Source organism: Balaenoptera musculus, chromosome 16, assembly GCF_009873245.2.
Source record: "Balaenoptera musculus isolate JJ_BM4_2016_0621 chromosome 16, mBalMus1.pri.v3, whole genome shotgun sequence".
Lineage (NCBI taxonomy): Eukaryota > Metazoa > Chordata > Mammalia > Artiodactyla > Balaenopteridae > Balaenoptera > Balaenoptera musculus.
In genome coordinates this window covers 40,934,711-40,947,183 of record NC_045800.1, presented here as the reverse complement: position 1 = coordinate 40,947,183, position 12,473 = coordinate 40,934,711, and the positions used below count along the sequence as shown (strand labels likewise).

General features: G+C 32.8%; 1 protein-coding gene across 3 annotated transcripts in view; it reads right to left on the bottom strand.

The window, feature by feature from the left end:
- PRKG1 (protein kinase cGMP-dependent 1) overlaps window positions 1-12,473 on the bottom strand; it is a 1,248,399-nt gene that overhangs the window by 114,238 nt on the left and 1,121,688 nt on the right. For all 3 annotated transcript variants that reach the window (XM_036828090.1, XM_036828088.1, XM_036828091.1), the window contains one exon: window positions 3,256-3,330. In XM_036828090.1, coding sequence (XP_036683985.1) covers window positions 3,256-3,330 — 75 coding nt within the window. The remainder of the gene's footprint in view (window positions 1-3,255; window positions 3,331-12,473) is intronic.

Genomic DNA, 12,473 nt, shown 5'->3' with positions numbered 1-12,473 from the left:
ACAGTTTACTTACTCTGGGTGATAGGATACCTAATTTAAAAGATGCTTTCAACTTCAGAAATCTTCAGATGTTAATTATTTATTAGAAAGCTATAAAATGCTAACAGTGTAAAAAGCATCACAACACCTGCTCCATATTTACTTATTTATTTAGCTATTTTGAGGAATAAAGTTTACATTATCAGTCTCTCTAGAATTTAGATCAATGGTCTTAGACTTTTTTTTTTCATCAAGCTATTCCCATTTTCTAAATAATAATATTAAGGTATGTGGGTTATGTACTCATTTGGATTTAGTATTAATTGAATAGAAAAATTCAAACTAATTTATCCTAGTTGATTTATGTTTAAGTATAAATATAATGGCTAATTTATAATCTATTAAATTTAATAGTTCAAATAACAATACTTAGAGGTAGGTCATCATTTCATTGCCCGTGTTGTTCTTTAATCATAATTGAACTTTCTTTTAACTAAATGTTTCTAGTTTTATAAAATTGATATTTATGGATATTTTCCAGTCTAGGTTTAATTTTACGACACTCTGCTAAATTGAGACTAGTTTGCCTACATAAGATTAAAGACTCCTTGCCCAGATAAAATTAGTTTACATAATACATGTGCAATAATTGTCTATAAATCAAACCATCTAGCAAATGCATTAGGGTATATTTCCAATGATTACTTCTACAAACAACACCATCTACTTTTACAGCCCTTTATAATTTACCAAGTATTTTTACATATCACCATTAATTAAACCACAAAAATAACATTTCATAGATAAGATAATGATACTGAGAGATAGCTGTTGAGACATGACCAAAATCACTTGGTTGGAAATGCCAGAGCCCGGAATAGAACTCGAGGCTTCTGGCCCTCATTCAGAGTCATGTTTTTCATACTGATGGATTCTCTTCCAATGTGAAGAACTGTTGCCACACCTATCTTCTAAATTGTCTGAATCTGAATTTCAGTGTATTTGTTTTCCTTCCTACCTTTAGTTGAAGCATGTGCAAGTGAACCGATAAATGCCCAGAATTCGTGAGATACACATACAGTTTAACCTTTGTAAGGCCAACAGTACACTGAGAAGGATATAACTAATTCATAATTGCTTTCCTGCCACTGATCAATTTTAAGCCAGTGACTGGCCTTGACTTTGGGTAGAGTAAATAGGAGTTATACAAAAACTTTTCATTAGAGAATCTGTCTAAAGTTTAACAGAGAAACAGAACTAGATCAAAGAATATTTTAGTTTAAAAGACTTTTGACTTTTCCAGTAACTCTACAAATATTTAAATAGTTGCTCAAGTAGATTCTAGACAAATTTTAAAGATTACCACTAATTGTATACATAAATACACATTTATATAAAGTGGTGTGTGTGTATATGTATATATACAAATAGAAATATATATAAAATGACCCATAGTAACCTTAACTGAATATATAAACTCAAGAAGAACTTTGCTGACATAAATTATAAATATGAGCTTTTATATTGCAAGAAAATGTTCCTCTAGGGATAATGTCCAATAATAACAAAGTTTTATAACTTTTAAAACTGATAAGGTACCTTAAATGGCCCCCCTGTACCATCTCAGGATGATTAGTGTAACTACCAGAAACAAAAGTCTAAACTTAGCATTAATATGTATTTTAACCTAATGTAGAAAACCAGAAAATTAATACCAATCAGCCACAGTACAGGCAATACTGAGGCCTGTGTGGAGTTTGATGTTAAAACTGGCTTTGTGTAACTTCCTCAGCAAATCTTAGCAGAGGCACTGCTTGCATTTGACTACAGGATGTAAGTCTATGTCCCTACAAGGAACAGAGGAAACAAAAGCAAACTATAGAGAGAAGAAAATGTGAATATATTTATACAGCTTTGAAAATAATAGAATTTTATCAGTCAAAATGAATAATAGTAATCAGTTAATTAGTTCTAGCCCAAATTTTTAATCTTCATAGGTTCTCAAGGCAAAAGAAATTATTTTATTCCTTTTGCTTTTTAGGTTACTACAAGACCAACCAATCATATTCTTCCCCTGCACTATCTACTTAGTGATATTTATTGATTTAATCTTTCAGGTATCCTGTATGATATCAAATACTAAATTGGTTTTACTTAAATTACTTTCTTGGGAGAAAGAGGAGAATTATATAGATTACACTTTTTAAAAAAAGTAACCTAACAATTTTGCAGAAAAAGCCAATCTCAAATTACTTCACATTTTTGTTTAAAAAAAATTAAAGCTTTGTTTTAAAGTAAATTATTCTAGTAGATAAAAATGTATTTTGTTATACAAAAATGACAATTAATGGCATATGTACTATCTCATATCATTATGATAACTTAGTATCATTGAAGTTGTGAACTAAAATTCATTTTATGGCAGGACAAGAAAATTCAAACAAAAATTTTACTCTGCCCTTTGGCCTCCTCTCTCCCCTCACTGTGCCTTGTGTATCTGTATTATGCATCGACCAAACCTTCCCCATAGGCAGAAATACCTGCTGAACCATAAAGAGCAACATTCTCCTAGAGTCAATAAGACAACTCCTTAATGATAACTTTCCTACTTGAACTCATAAGGGGTCATATGACACTTAGATCTGGATTATGTCAATAATACATCATTTGATGTACAGCCCTCTTGTCTCAAATAACTTGTATAACTGTGCCTTGACTTCTAATAGGCAGAACAGTTCTCAGAGCTTTCTGAGCTGCTCTTCCCAGGTTATAATCCTCAAATTTGGCTTGAATAAAATTTTCCATTTCTTTCTTAGATCGACTGATTAATTTTTGTCGACAAAGTTCAATGTAAAGCAACGGTTCAATGTAAAGCAACGGTGGATTCACGAGAAAATATTTCCAGCGTTATTATTTTTCATATAATTTCACAAGTAACTGGTGAACACAGCCGCAATTCATTCAGAAAGTGTTTTCAGTGGAAGAAATAATGTGTTAACATTCAATTGTTTACACTGGATTTTAAACTAACCATTTTCCCTTGTCCAGATGATCTTCCTCACAAAATTAAGGTTTCATGTTCAAGGAGAGATGTACTTACTAAGTGAGTACACTATGTAATAATTACCTTGAATAACTTGCTTATTTTTACTCTTAAGTAGCTACTTTCTTCCTATCAGAGTGTAGAGCTTTAAGTCCAACAAAATATTTGATCTCATTTCTATTCAAAATCGTTTTTTGAAAATCAAAATTAAGACCCCCCAAAATTTCACTTACTTCGCTTTAGCTTCTGCATCTTCATATGCTTTATTAGAAACATCATCCAATCCTCCAATCAAATGCTTGAAAGAGCTGTCAGAGGAAAAACACAGTGATTAGGATAAATCCTCTGCAAAACTGTAACAATGACAACCTAGTCAATGATATATTGAAACAATCTGAAAGGATCTAAATAAAAATGAATGCAAACATTTAAACTAGGTACATTATTAAGAAACTTATGTGATAATGATATAAATTGAGAGCAGGGACTTCTTTTAAAGTGCTGTGAGATTTTACATTTTAATTTTAAACCTCTATAATATTAATACATGCAAATGGCTTTGTGTGTTGTGAGTATTAAAGAACAAAATAGGCATGAAATGTATAGCATGTTTGCCGATTTAAATTTAAATGTTGCTTTATCATTTTTACATACACTTTTTTAAAAAAACTATAAAGAGGAACTTGACACTCTGCTGGGGGGGCGGGGGGCTGGCTATAAGGGGACTGGAGCAGCTATTATCTCAGGCCCTTGGGTAATGATCTCATCTGAGGGTCAGGGTATCTAGAATGCTGGGCTAAATACACTAAGTATTTCTAATACAAAAAGGGACCAAAAGAAAATGACTAGACAGAAAGCCAAGGAATCAAGAATTGTATTCTACAGAGTGTCAAGTTTTCTGTAATGAATTTATTAATGAAGGTCAAATGAATGAATGCGAATGAATGAGCAATAGGCAGCAGTCCTTATAAAATTTTCAAAAATATAATTAATGATAAAATAAATTGATAAATATAACCCCCATGGTTGAGAATAGTTCAAATATGATTTTGGCCATTGTTCTTTATGTGGTAAAATTCCCCATTTCCCCATAGAATATCTTGGTTATTACTTAGAGAAAGTCTGCTTTTACAGAAACTCCTTAAGGCTAGATGAGTTGATACTGTAAAGTAAAATACAATATTTCTTTTATTATGAATAAAATGATAATATCTGGTTGATTTTCTGTTTTCATAAATAACATGAAATTTAAGCACAGAGAGTTTAAGTTATTTATCCAAGATGACAGCAATTTAGTAGCATATCCAGAATTATAATCCATATTCTCTAATACCCACTCCTGTCCTTTATAATACTTAGATATTTTTAATATAACCAAATCCAAACATTGTGAAAAGGCATTGACAGAGAGGAACCAAAGTGCATTCAGTGGTAAAACCAAAGAACAACACCCACTAAAACTTAGCTTTTCAAACACACTCGAATATATTAATAGATTGTGCTCTTAGACATTTAAAACACATAGTAATTTTGAGAATTCAAATAATTAATAAAAATTCCTGTCTTCCTCCTAGTATCTACTTAAGTTAAGCAGATCAGTGTATTATCAAAGAATTAGAGAGCAAACTGATAACAAATTTGATAAAGATGGAGATTTTTTTACTTAAGAAAATCTGTTCATCCCACTAGGCTCAGTTAAAACCATGCAGATCACTTTTTGAAAATACAGTTTGAAATTTCTGTTAGTAAAGTATACAAATGGAAAAGCCTACATCTGGCCAATCTGTACAGAGTTTTAAAAGTAGAAACCGTCTAATCACAGCAATAAGTTTAAAAGTAAGGTTAGCTTGATTGGGGGGAAAAAAACATTTTTAGACCTGGTAATGAGCTGTTTATATCCCTTTTTTGTTAAATCTTAGTCATATCCATGATTTAAAAAGAATGAACAAAAGAAGTATTTGAAGTAAGACTTTTTCATATGTCTTCTTAAATGCCCTTGGTTTAAAATACAAATTTTCTATGGGGTAGTAATGATCCAATATTTATGATTTTTTTTTTTTTACTACTAGATAAAAAAAAAAAAAAAATTAAGCGAAATTATATGTACTTACCAAAGGCCCCTATTTTGATATAAGAGAAAATTATTTTTGAAATAAATTCTCTCTGAGGAAACCCTTTTCATTTAATGTGCAATTGATTTTTTATTATGGAAATATTTTTTAAACTGAGAGAAGAAATTAAAGACTTACTCATAGTTCTCTAACCACAAATAACTAATAGGAACATCTTTATGTAATTCTTTTTTTTTTTTCTCTGCATAGTTTTATTGTTGTTGTTTATAGAGATGTAATCATAAAGTAGCTATGATTTAATATGATTTATTATCTTGAGTTTTAACTTACTCTTACATCATAAGTGAATACTTTTATTTTTAAAAACTCCATAAGCAACATTTTCACAGCCAAAGTAATAGGTCCTCACATGTATACACATGATCGAATATCTACTTATCCATCTACACACACACACACACACACACACACACACACAGACATGAACACACATACACACTCACATACGCACACAGATGAAGGAGCGGGCATGGCAACTATCTATAAAAACATTTATATCTATACTCTCAATTAGAGATTAAACATATGGAATTTCTTTTTGAAATAAAAACATGCAGAATCATAATCTTGACTTTAGAATTGGAAACATATGTCCTTTATAAATAATCTTTATTTAGAAAGCAATCCTGGCCAAATAATTTTTTGAAATATGAAACAAATGCATTCTGCTAATATTCTGTTTCCTCAAACAATAAGTTAACCAGTATACTTAACTAGCAGTTTTAAGAAAATGTAGCATTTTCAAGCAATATTAATAAGTTCCAAATAACTGTCTCTATGTATCTCTGCACTGATCAGTGAATAATTTAGGACATCTTGATAAACGTAATTGATGGCATTTCAGAATTTACCACTCCTGGTGCAAGTATGAACTAATTAGTATTTCATTTCTCCCTGTCACAGACACTCTGTAGGAACATCTGCCACTGTGTGGACCCTCATCAAACAGACTTTTGAGAAAGTATTACTATAGGTATCAGATGCCTTTTAAATATTTACTTGGGTCCTAGGACATTTCTTGACTACTAAAGGAGAAGACTTTGGTGTTTCAATCAGAAAGGGATTATAATATAAAGTTTTGAAAACATTAACAACTGAATGAGCAGAAAGCATACCATTATTTATCAGTTATAACAAATATAGAAGACTAGAGGAAAATCATTAAATTCTCTCTTTAAACAAACTCACAATTCATGTATGAGTTATATTTTAGCACTGTAAAATAAAATAGCCAACTTCACATATACTCAACATAATTCTGGAATAAACGTAGGGGACATTAATGAGCAAAAGACTTTAATTTAGGGCATTTCAACAGCAAACCTTATTGCACACACACTAAGCATGAAGCACTCTTCTGCTACTTTTCTTGGGATATAAAATCAAACTTGAACAAGTCTTGACTGAATTTTTTAAGGCGGTGGATAACATGTTATTAGTTGAGTGTATTAAGGTAGAAAGAGAGCAAATGGAAAATCCCTCTTATGCTTAATGTTTATAGTTTAAACATACTTATAAAGAAGGGGTGGAAAAGGAAGAAGAAGGAAGGAATGAAGGAAGGAGAGAAGGATGGATGGAGGAAGGGAGGAGCGAGAAAGGGAGGGCAGAGGAAAAAAGAAAAGAAGGAGGGAGGGAGGGGGGAGCAATGATGACTTTCACATCAAGAATGGTGTTTATAGAAATTTTCCTTAAGTAATATCAGTTAACAGGGCTGCATTTCTCATTCCAGGAAATTTGTCTGTTTTAGAACATTATAGTGACAGTAACTCAGTGGGTAATAATTTCAGTTATTAAGATGTTTTCATTATTAAGCCAAAACATCCTTTTGAAGGGAGCTGATTACTCAGTGGTATGTCTTAAAAGTGTATAATTTTGTTCTTCAGTTGTGATATGATGAGACTTCGTCTAGAGAGAAACAGGCTATTATATTATTAGAAAGGCAGTTCAAATATCAGAGATCAGCATTATCATGCTGCTAAAAAACAACAGCATTTATATTCCACTTTACAGTTTACAAAGCACTTTTTATATTCATAAATCATGTATGCAATAACATACAGTAGTCAATTTAGTCCTCATGATCTCCTATCCCCTATTAAACTATATTGTTTAGGAATCTTACATAAAAATGTTTAAAATAGAATCTTTTCAAATTCAAAAGAGGATGGGAGAAAATCTCAAAACTTATTTAGAACATTTTCTTTATTACATCCTTAAATAAGTTGGTAATCTATTCTTAAGAGTTAAAGATTATAAGTCAAAATAAGTCAAAAGTAAAATCTTAAATCAGAAAGTATTGCAAATACTTCAATAGTGCTAAGCAAAACATTTGTCAAGCATTATCTGAACTCTTACATAGCTCTCTTAATTTGACAGTGTATATGATTACAGCCCATTAGACTTTTTTAACATGAATCTTGGATAAATCCTTTAAAATATATTTATTAAAAGAAAATAGAAATTCAGTGTCCAAATTAGTTGGGACAATTGTTACTTAGCTACGTCCAAGATCGTAGAGGCATCCTTCATTATTTTGCTGCTTTTATTGAAAAAATCTATTAATTCACTTTGTGGCTTCAGGTAAAGGCTCTTGTGTTTGCTACCTTATTTTTGTTTGTTTTATTTTTAGTTAGCAGTCATAATTATTAGTGGTTTATCCTATCAAGTAACATATGAATACATTTCTTTAGAGGGAAAATGAGCCCCAAATACAATAAAACCAACCAACTTCTGTAATTTTTCAATTATCCACCCCTCCATCCATCCATCCATCCATCTGTTCATCCACATACATATTTATGCAATGCCTATAATCCATAAAGAACGACTCAAGCTACTGTGGATTATAGAAAGAGAATAATATACACCCTTATGGAATTTACAGCCTTATATTAGAGATGAGAAACAATTATAATACAAGGCAGGAGGTGAAGAATGGTTGAATACTTATCAGAAGGAAGGCTCTAGTGTCTATAAAAAGAAAGTTATCTACTCAAAATTATATATGATAGTAGTTTCAGAGAAAGCAGTGATAATTTTATGAGTTTTCTTATCAGTATTTTTATTCTGTACATATATTTATATTTGCAAGCAAAATTACACACATTAGTGTGTAATGTGTAATCCAAATTACACATTAATTAATGTGTAATCCAAAACATAATTGATAAAGTGGAAACTTTGGAGAGAAGGGAATAGGTCTTTATCCAGAGAAGGCCTTCCCTGCTCATTTCCCAGGCTTTTTTTCACATTAGCTGGAGTAAACCAGCAGATGCCCAGATTATGTGTTTGCTTTGACCACTCATGTATGGTCGAGTTCTTAGCCAAATATAGGGTGTTGGGTTTGGCATATTCAATAATCTGAAATAAATCCTCTTTTTTTTCTATTCCCCTTTGGTCCCAGCCACCATTCTCTCTCTTATGAATTATTAAAATTTCTTTTTTTTAATTTTTTTATTTTTTACTGCCACTCTTGTCCTTATACAGTAGGCAGGGTAATCTTTTAAAAAAGTAAATCAGATCATGTCACTCCTCTATGACCTCTCTGACTGATTTCTTTCCTACTATGCTCCCTCTGACTTTATAACTTTTTTTAAAATTAATTAATTCATTTATTTATTTATTTTTGGCTGCGTTGGGTCTTTGTTGCTGCACGCAGGCTTCCTCTAGTTGTGGAGAGCGGGTGCTACTCTTCGTTGCAGTGCGCGGGCTTCTCACTGCGGTGGCCTCTCGTTGCGGAGCACCGGCTCTAGGCGCACAGGCTTCAGTAGTTGTGGATCACGGACTCTAGCGCACAGGCTCAGTAGTTGTGGCGCACGGGTTTAGTTGCTCCGTGGCATGTGAGATCTTCCCACACCAGGGCTCGAACCCGTGTGCCCTGCACTGGCAGGCGGATTCTTAACCACTGTGACACCAGGGAAGTCCCTCCCTCTGACTTAAGAATACATCGTTTGCATCTCCCTCAGGGCCTTTGACCTCTGCCTCGAATATTCTTTCTCTAGATCTTTGCATGGCTTTTTCTTAAAGCCATTCATGTCTCAGCTTAAGTGTGTCCTCTTCAGACAGGTCTTCCCTGACTAACCATAGCCAAGTAGCCTTTACCTCAAACCCTAACTGCTGTTACTCTCTGTCACTTTAACCCCTTTTATTTTCATATCAGCATTTATCACTTGTTAAAAACTACTTTGTTTAAATATCTATTGTCCTTCCCACACTACAACTAGTTTCATGAGATCAGGGACTTAGTCTATCTTATTTATCAATAACTCTTTAGGAACTAGAATATTGCCTGGTGTATAATAGAAAGTTGAAACGAATTAATGGATAGGTGGGGGGCTCATTCATTCATTTACTCATTCATTCATTTATTGTGTGACCAGGAGAAGACAAGAAAACACTTAAGTTTTTTTGAAGCAAAGTTTTATATAAAATTCAAGGTTTACGAGTTGAAAGTGTGTGCCTCTTTGAACATTTACCTATATGAACGATGAACTTTTAGGACAAAGGTTTAGTTAAAATGAACTCATCATCTAAATTTGGGGTCCTAATGAAGACATACATTGCTATAAATATGGGTTTGAAACACTTAGTGATTTATCATTGAACTATATATGGGACAGTAACTTAGCGTAATTATTTTAGCCTATAATGGAATTTATATCCATGAATCCCAGTTGCAATTAAAGTGAAAGAAAGAATTTTAAAATGTAGCACAACTTTCATCTTCAATCAAAAGCAGAAGAGATTAGAATCAAGTCTCATGTGGTAGTTTAGCCTTTTGAGTTATAGAGAAAAATATGCTTTTAAGTATAGACTGCAGTAGCATGCCAAATTCATAAGTTTCATTTCCTCCAGATTTTCCTATTTTCAAAGTAGAATCTATGGCAACAATGGATACTTTGTCTATTCAATATTTTTTCAAGCTTATTTACTTAGAAATAATTTGAAATTTATAAATTTATATATTTTAATCAAAATTGTCTAAAAATAAGTAGGCCATTTTATTAAAAACAATAAAACTCCATAGATGATATATTTTAGTTTATGTAGATATATCAGTTATATCAGATATCAGTTAAAAAAATCTATATTTTTTGTAACTATTTAAAGACTGCCTCTAGAAAACTTTGGCTAAGAAAAGTGGCATGGGAACATAAAATATTATGAAAGTCACTGATTTTTTTTAAGTAAATTGAAAATGAAATGCTAGGATGGCACAATAAACCTACCTCAGAATATCTTTTTAGTATACTTATTTATGCCTTGAAACTGAAACAAAGACAACATTAGTCTCTAGCGTAACATTTTTACAAAAATCGGTCTGTCTGGATTTTTATTTCAGATCTATTCTGCTCTTTTTATTTCTTCTAAGAATCATTAGATGCTAAGAAATAAATATATCCTTTAATGACACAAATTAATGATCAGAAAATCTTGTAATAAAAATATCAAGCAAGACATGAAAATGTTAACAGCATGTGTTAGGAATTATACAAACTATTTCATGTGAGTTTATCCTGTTTTACAGATAAAGCAACTGAGGCTAAGACAATTAAGTAAACTCAAGGTTATATGACTAGTAAGTATCAGAATGAAATTTAAATGGAGGCAGACTGACTCTAATACCCATAATACCAACTGTTACATCATTTTTATCTCCCACTATGGAAAGCTGAAGCCAGTTGGTTAATGCTGGGGTTAGAATTTGATATCAAATATCTGCTTTCTCTCACATCCTCCCTTTGTGGTCAATCCAGTTCTTTAAGACAACTAACTTTTATTTTAACAGATCATCTTATGTCTTCTATTGCATTATATCTATAGAAGTTCCAATTAGGAAACATATTAGTCTGCTAGGGATACCCCCAACAAAATACTACAGCCTGTGTAAGCTTAACCACAGAAATCTATTTTCTCACGGTTCTGGAGGCTGGGAGTCTAACGTCAAGGTGCCAGCAGGGTGGGTTTCTGGTGAAGTCTTTCTTCCCAACTTACAGCCCCTTCTTACTGTGTCCTCACATGGCCTTTCCTCTGTGTGCACACCCTCCTGATGTGTCTTCCTCTAATTATAAAACACCAGTCTTTTTGGATTAGTCCCACCCCCACCCATGGCCTCATTTAACCTTGTTTACCTTGTAAAGGTCCTCTCTCCAAATACAGTCATACTAGGGGGTTAGGGCTTCAACATATGGATTTGGGAAATATTTAGTTCATAATAGAAAGTTTCATGAAGAGATCTTAACAGCAATTTAGAAGATACATCTTCTTGTGTATCTGGGCTCTTTAAGAACATTTTTATTTGTAAATTTTGAGAAGTTCATAAAACTTAAATTCTTGGTTTCCATTTCTTACCCTGGACCTAAAGTACACTGACATTATCACTGTATTTCTCTCGCAGTGAAAGCAGCACCCCAACTTCTTTCTAAAGCAAATCCCGTCTTCATTACTCCTGATCACAAACCCTATCATTACTCTCCTCTGGACTCTTGCTCCATCAATTACAATAGTTCTTATTGTTCCATCGTCTCCCTTTAGACTTTTCCTTCCTTTCAGTTTAGAACGGTCTCTCCAATCCTAAAACACAAAACCATCCTTATGACTAAATAGCCAATTTGAATAAACTTCATTTCCTATCTCTCAACCTCAGTTTTCATTTAATTCTCAACCTACTGTAACCTAGTATTCTGTTCCCATTTTTCTTTCACTCTTATTACGACTTTTCCCTCAAAGTTATCACTTATCTGCTGTTAATCCCAATGGTCCCTTTCCAGCTCCCCTCCTCAGTGACCTACCTGAGAGTCATGGCCCTGCTGGCCTTCTCTGGTTGTAGCCATGAAACAGAAACTTGTGCCCGTGCGCTGAACTACCCTATTCTTTCCCCTGATTCTCCTCGTCTTCCTCCTCTATGCCACTTCTCAGCATGTGTCACACACACACACTTCTTCCTCTCCTATCCCTTAAAGGCAAGCAGCTACCCAAATTATGTCCTTTGCCCTCTTTTTCCACTCAATTGATTGACTTATTTTTCTTAAATATTTATTGTTTACGACATGTTCAGTCTTGTTTTTACCGCCATCATCTCACTGAAATCTCACAACAACTCTATGAGGTAAGTACAATTAACCCTACTTTACAGAAGCTTTACAGCAGGTGTTCTCAAACTCAGCACTACTGATATTTTGGATCAGATAATTCTTTATTGTAGAGCCTTTCCTGTGCATTGTAGAATATTTGGCAGTTTCCCTCACCTTTACCCACTAGATATCCTTAGAAAACCCAATTGTGACAATTAAAAATGTCTCTAGACATTGTTGGTGTCT